The sequence below is a fragment of the Mobula hypostoma genome, chromosome 6, assembly GCF_963921235.1.
Source record: "Mobula hypostoma chromosome 6, sMobHyp1.1, whole genome shotgun sequence".
Lineage (NCBI taxonomy): Eukaryota > Metazoa > Chordata > Chondrichthyes > Myliobatiformes > Myliobatidae > Mobula > Mobula hypostoma.
The window spans coordinates 87379394-87392503 of record NC_086102.1 but is presented as its reverse complement, the minus strand read 5'-3'; the positions used below and the strand labels follow the sequence as shown (position 1 = coordinate 87392503).

The 13110-nt window shown below is 41.5% G+C and overlaps 1 protein-coding gene across 1 annotated transcript in view; it reads left to right on the top strand.

Annotated features, from left to right (window-relative positions):
- The window catches only part of cog3 (component of oligomeric golgi complex 3), an 84078-nt gene extending 72176 nt beyond the window's left edge, over nt 1–11902 (top strand). Inside the window, exons 18-23 of the mRNA XM_063051156.1 lie at nt 307–395; nt 879–1013; nt 5425–5500; nt 6749–6876; nt 7743–7841; nt 9001–11902. Of these exons, the coding sequence (XP_062907226.1) occupies nt 307–395; nt 879–1013; nt 5425–5500; nt 6749–6876; nt 7743–7841; nt 9001–9030 (557 nt within the window). The 3' untranslated portion in view covers nt 9031–11902. The remainder of the gene's footprint in view (nt 1–306; nt 396–878; nt 1014–5424; nt 5501–6748; nt 6877–7742; nt 7842–9000) is intronic.
- The last annotated feature ends 1208 nt before the right edge of the window (nt 11903–13110 follow it).

Below are 13110 nucleotides of genomic sequence, written 5' to 3'. Positions count from 1 at the left end.
TCCTGAGGAATTCATGGGAAGACCATCTATCATTTTAGCTCTGTTATAATTAATCAGTAAGAACAGGCAGGCTCTTTGTTAACAATATGCTCTATTGATAAGAGTTTGGAATAATCAGATTACGTTGAAGATCTTTGTGAACAAGTTCAACCTAGAGAGTGAAACTGCTTACCTCTTGCCCTTTGGAAAACATGCAGCCCTTTTCAGGCTGGATTCAGTGTATTTAACCTGTTCTATTTGCCACTGGGTTGCTTAAATGAACATTATGTCTCTGTTTAATATTTGAATATTTTTTTTCTTTAACAGAGGCAGCATTTAAAATGCTGAATCCCAGATCTGTTCCCAGACTATTCAGATTGAGCAGCAACAATTCCATCCTCGAATTCCTGCTTGAGGTGAGGTTCATGGCGTGCCATGTGTTTATGGCAGCCATTGGCGAGGGGGTAGCCTGAAATCTGTGTTGCGAAATGTACTCGAGTCAGCGAATCACCAAGGAATTGTTCCTTTTCGCGCCATGTGGCGTATCAGGCGGTATTTTTTCCATTTCTGTAGCATATGCCTGTTTTTTATGAGGCCGAGTTGCTAGCTTGACTCTCAATCCAGCATGGATGGAAAGCCGGCCAGATTCGAACCCGGGGCCATTCACCTTGAAGTCCGGTGCTGATGCCACTGCACCGGCCGGCTAGTCACCAAGGAAAGCTCCCTGTTAGGTTCCTTATCATTGATTGTGAGAGTTGTGAATAATCCAAGCAGTTTAAAACTTGTTCTGAGCATCTTGGACAGTTTGCAGGATAGAGTGCAGGTACTTGAATGAACACCAGATACATTATTTTCCACTGCCTTCAGGGATAAATAATCCCCCCTCTCTCTCTCTTCAGGGCTCTCCAGAGATCAAGGAACATTACATAGACTCAAAAAAGGAAGTGGACCGTAATTTGAAGTCAGCCTGTGAGAAGTTCATTCAGCACCAAACCAAGATCTTTGTAGGACACCTGGAAGAATTTATGACCAAAGTAAGGCAACTGCAAAGTCGTATTTTAATCTATTAGACTGACCTCAGGTTGAAAGAACCCAGTTAAAATGAAAATAAGACCAACCCCCAGTGCCTACAGAGAAAGAGGGGGAGAAAACAAAATGAATTATGAAAATAATAGAAGCAACAACAACAGCATTCCGAACCAAACGGAGTCCTCAGATCCAAGTCCCCTCAGTAGGCCGAAAGCCTCAGTATTCAGTTCATCATATTGGCAGGGCAAGTCGCCACGTAGTTCACAAACATGAAGAACAGCAGCTATACCATTATAGCAGAGGTAGCCTATCCAGCCGGGATACTGGGAAAGGTACAGAGGACATTGGGCATTGAAATAATTTGTAGCTTGCTCCAAGCCCACTTGTGTTTCTTTGGCAATGTAGCTAGAATGATGTGGAGAGATTGGATAGGCTGAGCAGTGACATGGCGAAGGTGCGTAAATGTATGAGAGGAATTGTTAAGCAGATAGACAGCTGGTCTCTGTTGTCTGTAGCTGGGAAGGTGTCTGAACCTAGAGGGCATAGGTTTAAGATGATGGAGGAGTGAGGGTAAGGGGATCTGAGGGGTAAATTTTGCATATGTTTTGTTAGTATCTGGAATGAATTGTCAAAGGAGGTGATGGAGGCAGAAACAGTAGCAACACAGTAGCAATATCTGAGAGGCATCTGGACAGTTATTTGAGTGAACGGGATGTAGAGGGATATGGAAATAACAGAGGCAGCTGAGGTTAGTTAAGATAGATGTGAAGGTTGGGTTAAACATGGTGGGCTAGAGGGCCTGTTTTTATGCTGTACAAATCTGTGAATTTCATGGAGAACTTCCCTGCCATTTTACCTTGTTGTATTTGGTCAGAGGTCTTGGTTTTTGGAACAACTTGAGCCAAGATTTGATGCATCCTTTGCCAAACCAAAAGGAGTGAGAAATAGATTGATTAGCATCCCTTTGCATTGGTTGTTAAGCCTGTATTATACAGAGACCTAAATCATCCTGCTTCATTGTGGAATATGTTAGATGTTATATGTTAGATGCTTCTCATCTACCTGCTGCTGCTCTAGCACGATTGACGAACAGCATCCATTTCTACGTACCTCAGCTGCCGCAGCACCATCTCCCTTCAACCCACCATGGTTCTGAAATCATCAGACTACTTATCCCATTTCCTGTACTAGATTATCAGAAACTTTCTCCTTGTAGCCCTCTCCTGTTTGTTCTAAATTAGACTGCTTATAACCTAGCTGTCATACTTGGTATGTGTTACTCTGTCATACTTAGCTGTAAGATGAGCATCTGCCCTGTCACTAAGGGTTCATTTCTAATGCAGTCAGGTCACCTCCTGCTGAAAGCAACTGCACACCGTTGTTACCTTTAGACTTGAGTCTCATGCTGCACTGCCGTTTAGCCTTGCTGTTAGCTCAAGTATCTCGCATTCTGGCTGCGTAATCTGATTACTGCACACACTAAATTGACAAAGGTCTGGTCACCTGCAGTTGCATTGTTGGTGCTGCTAAAAAAGATAAGAGCCCACGTTATTACAGGAAAAATACTAACATTAATAGAAGATTGGCTGACTGGCAGGAGGCAAAGAATGGAAATAAAGGGGGGCTTTTCTGATTGGCTGCCAGTGATTTGTTAATGATCTGGATAGCTTTGTGGCCAAATTTTACAGATGATACAAAGATGGGTGGATGAGTAGGTAGTGAGAAAGCAGGGAGTTTGCAGGACGTGGACAGATTAGAAGTGGCTGATGGAATACAGTGTAGGGATGTGGATGGCCACACACTTTGGTAGAAGGAGTAAAGGCGTAGACAATTTTCTTAACGTGGAGAAAATTCAGAAATTGGGCCTGCCAAATGAGAATATGAGCACTTGAAGGCCGTGCCCAAAAGATAGTGTCCTTCGCCTGTAGGAGACCTAATCAATTGACCACGCTATCAAATAGCCTCATGTGCACCTGTCACATTTTCACAATCGCTCTGATATGGTACAACTAGAATATAAAAGTAAGGATGTAATGCTGAGACTTTATAAGGCATTAGAAAGGCTCAGATAACATTTAGTGTATTGTGAAGTTGTAGGCCCCATATCTAAGCAAGGATGTGCTGAATTTGGAGAGGGTCTAGAGGAGATTTACCAGAATGATCCTGGGAAGGAAAGGATTATCTTATGAGAAGTGTTTGATGGCTCTGGGCTTGTACTCGCTAGAGTTGAGATGGATGAGGGTAGAATCTCATTAAATCGTACTGAATATTGAAAGGCCTAGATAGAGCAGGCATAGAGGGGATGTTTCCAATAATGGGGCAGTCTAGGACCAGAGCGCACAGCCTCAGAATAGAAGGGCATCCCTTTTGAACAGAGATCAGGAGAAATTTCTCTAGGCAGAGTGTGATGAATTTGTGGAATTCATTATCACAGATGGCTGTGGAGGCCAAGTCATTGGGTATATTTAAAGTGGAGGTTGATTCATTCTTGATTAGTGAGAGTGCCATAGGCTACAGGGAGAAAGCAGGAGAATGGGGTTGAGAGGGAAAACAAATCAGCCATGATTGGATGGCGGAGCTGACTTGATGGGCCAAATGGCCTAATTCTGCTCCCATGTCTTCTGGCCTTGTTTAAAAAGGGGTAAGGTACACAGAGAAATGGACATGTGAACTGACAGGAAGTAGCACAGAGCTGAATGCCATCAGGAAACACCCTATTGCACATACTCTGTGGGTAGAATAACGAGCATAGGATAAATGTGCAGGGGAAGTAAGGATGTGCAAGGTGTGCAAGCTGGTAATATCAGGGCCTTCATTTCCCCCAGCTTTGCTTGAGGACCAAGAGGAAAAGGAATTTCAATGTGCTTTCAGCGCAGCAAAGGTTCTGAACCTTGGACCGTAAGGTTTAGATTAATAATTTAGAGGGACCAATCTAAAATAGAATTTCATGTTTGGAGCTGAGCTAGCCTCAGTGGGATGAGAAGGGATGTGTAAAGTGTTAGCAAACATTATTAAGTAAAACTGTACAGAACAATCAGTGGTCTCAAAGAAATAACTTGAGGGCATTCCCTCAGGGGAGGCCATGGAATGACATCAGAAATACTGGAATACTAAATGCTCTATTGGTCTTCAGCAAAAGAGAGGATACAGCCAAAATCTCATTGCAAAGCAGGGTTGCAGAGAAAACGTGAAGCTGGCTATGTTAAAATTTGTCATGTTGTGGATGGATTGCATCCAGGGTTACTCAGAGAAGAGCAGGTTAACATGTTGAAATCTTCCAATCTACCCAAGGGTACTGGGAGCTGCCAGAGGAGCGGGAATGACAAGTGTGACACCAGGAATTTAAGTACAGGCTGGCAATACCCAGTTGGTCAGCTTAACCTCGATCTAATCTATTAGAAAGGGTAGTAAAGAAACAATACTTGGAGATCAGAATTCAAAAAGAAGAGTCAGTGCAGATTGTTTAAAGATAAACCTTATTTAAAGGAACTTATTGATTGAGGGAGTTATTTGTATCATTAGAAGCTTTTTTTAAATAAAACTTATATTGAAGCTGGTTGCAAAATTGAGACTCAGATTACAAAAGGATTCATGGCGGTATGGACAGGAGATTGATCCAAGGACAGGGAGCAGAGAGGATGCGAACAAAGCTGTTTCTCAGACAGAAGGATGGTCGTCGGGAATCCAGTGGGTTTTTGGATGCATGTTGTTGGACGGGATTGTTCGGGGCTCAGCCCACCTCTGCTGTCCACCTTCCAGACTTCCCTCGCCCAGGGGAGGAGGCTGAACAAGCTGATCCTGTGAATCCATGTGGTGTTACCCAAGTAACAGTTTTACCTCGATGTAAACTTGCCTGAGAAATAGACAGGCTTCTGGCAAGAATTCCTCAGGGCCCCAAGGCCAGATAGCTGCTATCGAGGTCATTAGCAATGTCTTTTTATTTGATCCTTCATGGGGTAAGAACAGAACTGGCATGGTCAGTGCTAATTGACTGTCCCTTTGTGCTTCTAAACCAAGAAGGCAATTAAGAGTCAACCATATTGATGGGTCTGGATTTGTACAGCACTCAGTTTGGTTCATGAACTTCCTTCCCTGAGGGCCACAGTAACAAAGGAGAGATTTAAAAGCCATTCAAATAACTTAAAGAATTGGTTTAAAATATTTTCAATTAGAGTTCATTTTAATTTAAAATACTAACTATTCTGCAAAGAGCCACCATGAACTCATTGGGTCGAAAAGCCAAGCACGTTCTACAATTCCACTTCCTTACCTAATCTTGCAACAGGTTTATCTTGTACATGGTTACATTTCAACAACAGTTGTATTTTTTGAACAAAGTAGAGGTAATGATTCCAACATGACTGACTTTCTTCGTGCCAATCCCCTTCTGTGCTGACACTGAATTTCTCTGTGTAGGTGTCAGCATTAAAAACCATGGGTCATCAGGGCGGGCCAAAATACAGCCTCGCACAGCAGCCCTGGGCACAGCCAGGTACGTCTCATTCCCTTCTGCTCCATCTCTACATACAGCTGTTTCCTCTTTATTACAGATTTTTAATTGTTGGTATTTTAAGTCAAGTATATTGCAATATTTTAATTAGATGATCTTTGGGTTGAGTTATTCTCCGATGTTGGCGATTTATTTGCAGAAGTTTTTGTCACCATGCGAGGAGAGATCAACAGCTCACCGGTGATGAAACGTTTGCAAGTAAATTGCCAACATCGGAGAACAACACAACCCAACCATCATTTTCCGAACTATTTCCAAGATGATCTTTATTTCCCATTAGGAAATGATATTCAGTGAGGTATGTAGTCTCAATCACAAGAGAACATTCAAATGTCTACTGGTGTCAGGATTCTGAAGTGATTCCAACTCTATGTTAGGTGAATCCACTAATCCTATAGACAATTTTAATTTATTAAGTCTTCGGGGCATTCCCGGAAGGACAGTGACACAGCTGGTAGAACTGTTGCCTCACAGCATGGAGACCCGGTTCAGTCTTGATCTTGGGTACTGTCTGTGTGGAGTTCGTGTGTTCTCCCTGGGACCATGTTAGTTTACTTCGGAAGCTCTAATTTCCTCATACACCCCAAAGCCATGTGAGTAAGTAGATTAATTGATCAGTGTAAGTTGCTCTTCATGTGTAGCCAGGTGATAGAGTCTGTCGGGAGTTGATGAGGGTAAAAGGATAGTGCTTAATGTGAGTGGGCAGCTGATCTCCGTGCACTCAGAAAACTGTAGGACCTGATTTCATGACTCTGAGCATAGGTGCTGTTATGGAGGTAACCTGACTCTTAAATTTCACTCATCCAGATGTTTCAAACAAATGAATGGTCAAACTCTGACTGAGGACAGAGTGCTCAGTGTGACAACAGAATCATTTCATCTAAGCAGGTGAATAGCTGAAAGTCAGCACAGGCAACAATATTGTGTTTCCTTACCACTGGGTCTTCCTTGACCTTGTTCTTACATTTCAAGAGAGAGGTCTGAACCCAGACTCCTATGGTGTGGATTCTAAAGAGCCTAGGTGGACTGAACAATCCCAAATGGGGACCAGAATGTTGTTTAGTGAAATGTGGATGGATGTATTGGATCTCTGAACTGAGAAAGTATGTGAAAACCAGTCCAAAGAGAGTTTCTGCCTCATCAAACTCATGCTCATTTTGTGTGTAGATGGAGATACTTGGTTTTCACATTGAAATATTAAAATCCTGTTTCTTTTCCATGAATTTTCAGCAAAAATAAATGATTTGGTGGCCTCCACATACAAAACAATTAAAGTCAAGCTTCCTACGACTCTGAAAAGTCTGTCCTTGTATTTGTCCAATAAGGATACGGAGTTCATTCTATTTAAGCCTGTGCGGGTAAGTTATGACCTACTCTGAAAAGTCTGTCCTTGTACAATTGTGCTGAGTACATCTTTGACAGCCGAATATCTAGCTTTTGCCATGTCTGCAGCTATAGCCCGTTAACTCTACTGATCATTTATCAATAGGCATAGAGACAAACAAAATAACAGCCTTTAGTTAACTCTGGTCAGTCAGCTGAACCTCGATTGGGGTTGGGAGGCGGTGTTCGTCCATTGGCCATTGCCTGGCAGTCCCCCTCAATAAACATCATCTACAAGCTCCTCTGACATCTTCACCTATGCAAAGCCTCTGGCCACAAGTGCACCCTGCCCTGAACATTCCAGGTCACACATTCAACAGCTTTAAAGTAGGTCACTGTTCCTTCATTTCTGGGCCTAAATCTTAGAACTCCTGTCCTTCAGAATGCCTTGAGGGCAATGAAGACTGGACAGGAAAACATCTACCTACATCTCAAATGACTACCTACCCATTGACACCCACATCTCAAATGACTACCTAGACACTGACACCCACATCTCAAATGACTACCTACCCACTGACACTCACATCTCAAGTGACTACCTACCCATTGAAACCCACATCTCAAATGACTACCTAGACACTGATACCCACATCTCAAATGACTACCTAGACACTGACACCTACATTTCATAAAAGACGGAGGAACAATGAAAACTGCAATTAGGATTTTGTGCCATATCTGTAGCCAGTGTGGAGGAGAAAGTCAAAATTGCAGTGCACATATCCACACAGACATTACAACTCTGTCGACTGCATTTCTTCACGTTCTGCTTCTTTACTCAAGGTATGGTGTGAACACACTGTGATCACTTTTCCTAATACTACTGATTTCCCTTTAGAGCAACATCCAACAGACATTCCAGAAACTGGAAGGGCTATTACAGGAGGATTTCAGTGGTGAAGATTTGCAGATCATAGCTTGTCCTTCCATGGACCAGGTAAGATATAGCACTGAAACACAAGTTTGAATTGTATTTCCTGGCCGAGATCTATTCCATCCTTGGAAACACAGCTTCAGTTAGCCTCCTCCTAAAGACAGCTTCAGCATGGTTTGCTGCCCTCCCTCTCTACTAAAAGATGTATGGATCAAAGGCTTGATTCACACATAATTCAGTGTGATGTATTAGTTAAAAGAGCCTGGGTTATTATTGTTCGTATTCTGAGCCTGAGCCAGGTTAGACCTTTTAAGTGCTTGCTAACCCGCTGCACCATTGCTCATGGTTAATCTATTTCGTAATATTATTACCACAAGAAGTTCAGGGTACTTTCTTGGTGTGTAAAGTTCTGGCCATTTAATTCTCCAGCAGCAATTGCATCAGATGCAGCTCCAAGAACTTCAATCTCTCAGAACCTCCTGAAATACCAATGTTTTCTGTGGAGTGGGCAAAATCTGAGAACCTGCGATGAAATATTTTGTCACAAAATTAGCTATAAGAGCTACCCTTTAAACAATCTAAACCCTTGTGGAAAGTGCATTCATCTCCCTGTCCCCTGTAGCAAGGTTGAGCCAAAGTTTGCCACCTAGTTGAGGGCTTTATATCACATTTGTTTCTGAGAGCTTTGTTTTGAAGTACAGATACTCCTGCAATATAACGTATTTCCATGATCAAAATGCTTCATATTGTGAGTAATGGATTGGGAAAATTATTTGCATTGCATGGGCCATATTGGTTATCTAAGAAAGCTGAAGGAGGAGCGTACCAAATTGCACACAACTGTCAAGAGGACAAGGCTTTGGGTGGTGTGACTTCATTTAAAGGTACATGTTCCCTGTGTTTATTCCCAGTTAAAGTAGATAGCCTAGCTCTTCAACTAGAGTGTGGCATATTTTGAGAGCAAGGACACTTAAGCTTCTCTCAGTCTGTACCCTCACCTCCCCAGGGCATTGACTCTTTACAGGTGGCGGGTCACTTCACTGCAGAGATAGGAAACGTAGAGCAGTGATGTTCACTTGCAGTTCAAGATGTATGGGCTACTGGAATCATTATCCCCCTCTCCTCCAAATTAGTTTGAATTGACAATATGCCAGAGACTTGTGGACAATTTTTAATTTGTGTCTTTTCAGATTGGCTCCAACTTTTCACCCTTTTCTTCCAGGTAAACCTGCTGTTGTCAGCTTCTAATTAGAATCCTTATCACACAGTGGAGAGAAAATGGGGATAACTAAAACTGTGTAATAACTGAGCAATGGAAGATCCTTAAAGTGAAACAGCTGGCTGAAGAGGATTTTGAGGATCACCAACTATAATCCGTAGCCACCACAGAACTGTGTGTAAAAGTTAAAGGTGTTTGGTGAAGAACTTGACATTACGCCATTTACCTATTCAGCTCCTCAAAGCCCAGGGTTTGCTGTGAATGGAAAGTCACCTATTTATAAGTTCAGGTGAAGGGCCACCTGATGTACAGTGAGTTCTTTAACGTCTGACCTGCCGACCAAAGACTGCTTCATCACTGAAAGGCTGGGGTTCCTTAAACAGGCTTCTCATTTCTCAAAGTCTGAACAGTTTTTTTTTATTGACTGGTGTGTGTATTTATATATTTTCTATAAACTATACAGTTGTACATTAAAAAAAACATTGGATTTGTTACTAACATAATACTGGCTGTAAAAGTTACACAAATTAATGATGTATTAAAGGAAGATTGTAGTGTATTATAGCAAAGGGAAGTTCAGATTGACTTTCTCTTTAGTCTTGTGTAATCCACAAAATCAACTTGTTGCTTTTTTTTGTTGTAGTTCTCTTATCTTGTCAGGATGAGGGTTGTTTGTGGATTCACAAGTGACTGCAGATGCTGGAGTCTAGAGGACACAGACTGCTGGTGGAACTCCGTAGGTCAGGCAGAATCGTTGGAAGGAAATGGACCATCAGTGTTTCAGATCAAGCCTGAAATGTTGACCATCCATTCCTTCCACAGATGCTGCCTGGCCCAGTGAGCTTCACCAGCAGTTCATTTGCTGAGGCATGTTAGCATTAGGGAATGGAAGTCTTCCCATCTCAGATATCCTGTACAGTAGCACAGAGTAAAGTTCCCGCTCCTGTGCCTCAACCCCAATCTCAAACACTCAAATAGACCTTTACAAATGACCCTTCCCATTGCCCAGCCTTTGGCAGAGACACTAAGTTAACTGCATGGACTGAGGTTACTCCAGGTCCCAAAAGTGAAGGTCAGTGTCCCAACCACTCGATGCATGTTCTGGGGCAGCAGATCTAACCGGTGCTCCAGAGGTGGTTCGGACAAGAGATTAGGCAGTGTATTCTTGTAATGCATACTTAGTAGCTGACATAACTCCTTTTTTCTCAGTTACCAAGCCACTGCTGATTGATTGGTTTACTATTGTACGTGAAATTTAATTCCATTTTCGCTGTCCTGCATGAGTTTGATACAAATTTCTCAGCCTTGTAGGCCAAGCTGAAATCATGTACACTCAATAGGCGAATATGGTTTTCTATGCACTATCTATTCACTGATTGCTAGAAGTATGGCTAACAATATACTATAAGTCACAGTAAAAGCTGTAGCATCGATTGGCATGAAGATCACTCACTGTGGAAGGCTTCCATAGAGACAAAACACAATTGCAGATGCAGATACTTGTTCTATAAATATCCAAATGTGGCAAGTCTCACTCTCCTCTTAAACTGCAGTAATTTGAACTTTAAAGGTCGTTTGGTAAGTATTTTAACATTAACCGATTTAACACTAATCAATTGAGAATGGACAGTGTTGGAGTAGATGATTAAATTGGAGTTAGAATCACAATGGTTGTAACACAAAATTGAACTTTCTAATCCTGTAGAGTTTACACCAGTTCTATCTAAGAATAAGATTTCAGTCCTACACCCCACCCCCAATCCCCTCTTCTCATGGCCTGAAAATTCTTTCTTTAGGGTATTTTCACGGACAAATCAGTTGCAGCCCCCTTATCACTGCTAAATGAAGAGTTGCCTTAAGGTATTAAGCTGGATGTAATTAACTGCTCTCTCAATCAAAGATTAATTTCCTACATCAATCCTGAAATGAAAACACCAAATTAGTTTACTATCTGATTACCAATGCTTGTGCAAGTTTCACTTGTCCCAGTTTGCTTTCAATTTTAGATCTAGACCTTCAGTGTTAATTAGGGCAGTAATGTAAAATGATTTCTGAAGAATCACTTGTCATACTGTCATCTAGACAGATAAATAATTGTCTGAGATGCTCAAATGAAAAATGATAAAGCTGGTGTGAAGTGAGGAAGTTATCACGTATGGCAATTGGTTTCAGTGAAAGGTTTTGGATTTGAAATATTCCCTTCCAATGAGTCCATTTCCTCACTGCGACTTCTGTCCGATAGACAGACACCAGGAAGGACATTGTTCACCCATGCCCAGTGATGGGTAAACAATACTGAGGCTCCTTTTTCTTTCAAGCCCAAGGCGCTACGCTGACATGAGTTACTCTGGGTATAAAATATCCTGATTTACTTCTAACACTGATGTGATTCATTCTCACCCACTTAGTTGCTGAGTTGAACATTCTATGGGATTAAAAATCTATCCGTATTTTATTTTCATGGTTGTCCAAAAAGTTTTCAGGTTGTCTTATTTGAAACGCGTCCTGAAACATGAATGTATATGTTGTTAAGTAACAATGATTTTCTCTATAATATAATTAGGGGGAAATGCACAATGTACATAGTTGGGTTCCTTTTATGGAACAAAATGACATTTTACTGTTGTGTAAATAATTGTGGGCAAAAGTTAACAGTTATCATAAAGGGTATATCTGCATTTTATACTTTAGAAGCTTTTTTTTTGTTTTGACTCCTAGTTGATGCTTAAATCTACTTCTGAGACAGATACAATGAACAAGAACCCAATTCACTGATTCTGATTACTTTTGGGTGTTTTAAAGGCTTTACATAATGTAAAATGTATGTACAGAGAGATTAATAATATAAACATGCCTGTCCCCATAGTTTCTCAATGCAATCTGATAGTTTTAATAAAATGTTTTTAATAACTTGCACTCTGAGTTTTGCATTATTCTAAATTGCACAATGAGTTGATTGGTGGAAAACAGGCCAGAACTTTTGAGAGATGATAGAGGTTGAAAGATAATAGGTATAGATAGAGTGGACAGCTAGAGCCTTTTTTACAGGGTGGAAATGGCGAATACAGGAGTCGGATAATTTTAAGGTGATTGGAAGAAAGATTAGGGAGAACGTCGGGGTAGATTTTTTTTTACACAGTGGTGGGTGTGTGGAACACACTGTCAGGGGTGCTAGTTGAGGCAGGTACATTACAGAGATTTAAGAGACTCTTAGCAAGGAACATGGATGACAAAAATGGAGAGCTATGTGAGAGGGAAGAATTAGATTGATCTTAGAGTAGATTAAAAGGTCGGTCCCATTGTGGGCCAAAGGACCTGTACTGTTCTATGTTCTAACTTTGTCCTCATCACCAGTAGCTGCTGGAGTTGCAAAGGTTCTTTAGGAAGTTACTGAAACCCAGCACTGCTACTGTGGAATCTGCCCATGAGTTCACGATCCCAGGATTAACTGGATCAGCATATCTGTGGATATCACCTAGATTGGGGGTGTAGTGGACAGTGAGGAAGACTATCAAGGCTTGCAGGGGGATCTGCATCAGCTGGAAAAATGGGCTGAAAAATGGCAGATGGAATTTAATGCTGACAAGTGCAAGGTTTTGCACTTTGGTAGGACCAGCCAGAGTAGGTCTTGCACAGTGAGCAGTAGGGCACTGAGGAGTGTGGTAGAACAAAGGGATCTGCGAATACTGGTCTATAATTCATTGAAAGTGGCATCAAAGGTAGGTAGGATTGTAAAGAAAGCTTTTAGCTTATTGGCCTTCGTAAGTCAAAGTTTTGAGTACAGAAGGTGGTTTGTCATGTTGAAGTTGTATAAAATGTTGGTGAGGCCTAATTTGGAGTATTGTGTGCAGTTTTGATCACCTACCTACAGGAAAGATGTAAACAAGGCTGAAATAGTGCAGAGAAAATTTACAAAGCTGTTGCCAGGTCTGGATAACCTGAGTTATAAGGAAGGATTGAATAGTTTAGAACTGTATTTTTTAGGATGTAGAAGATTGAGAGGAGATTTTATAGAGGTATACAAAATTATGAAGGGTATAGATAGGAAAAATGCAAGCAGGTTTTTTTCCACTGAGGTTGGGTGGGACTACAACCAGAGGTCATGGATTAAGG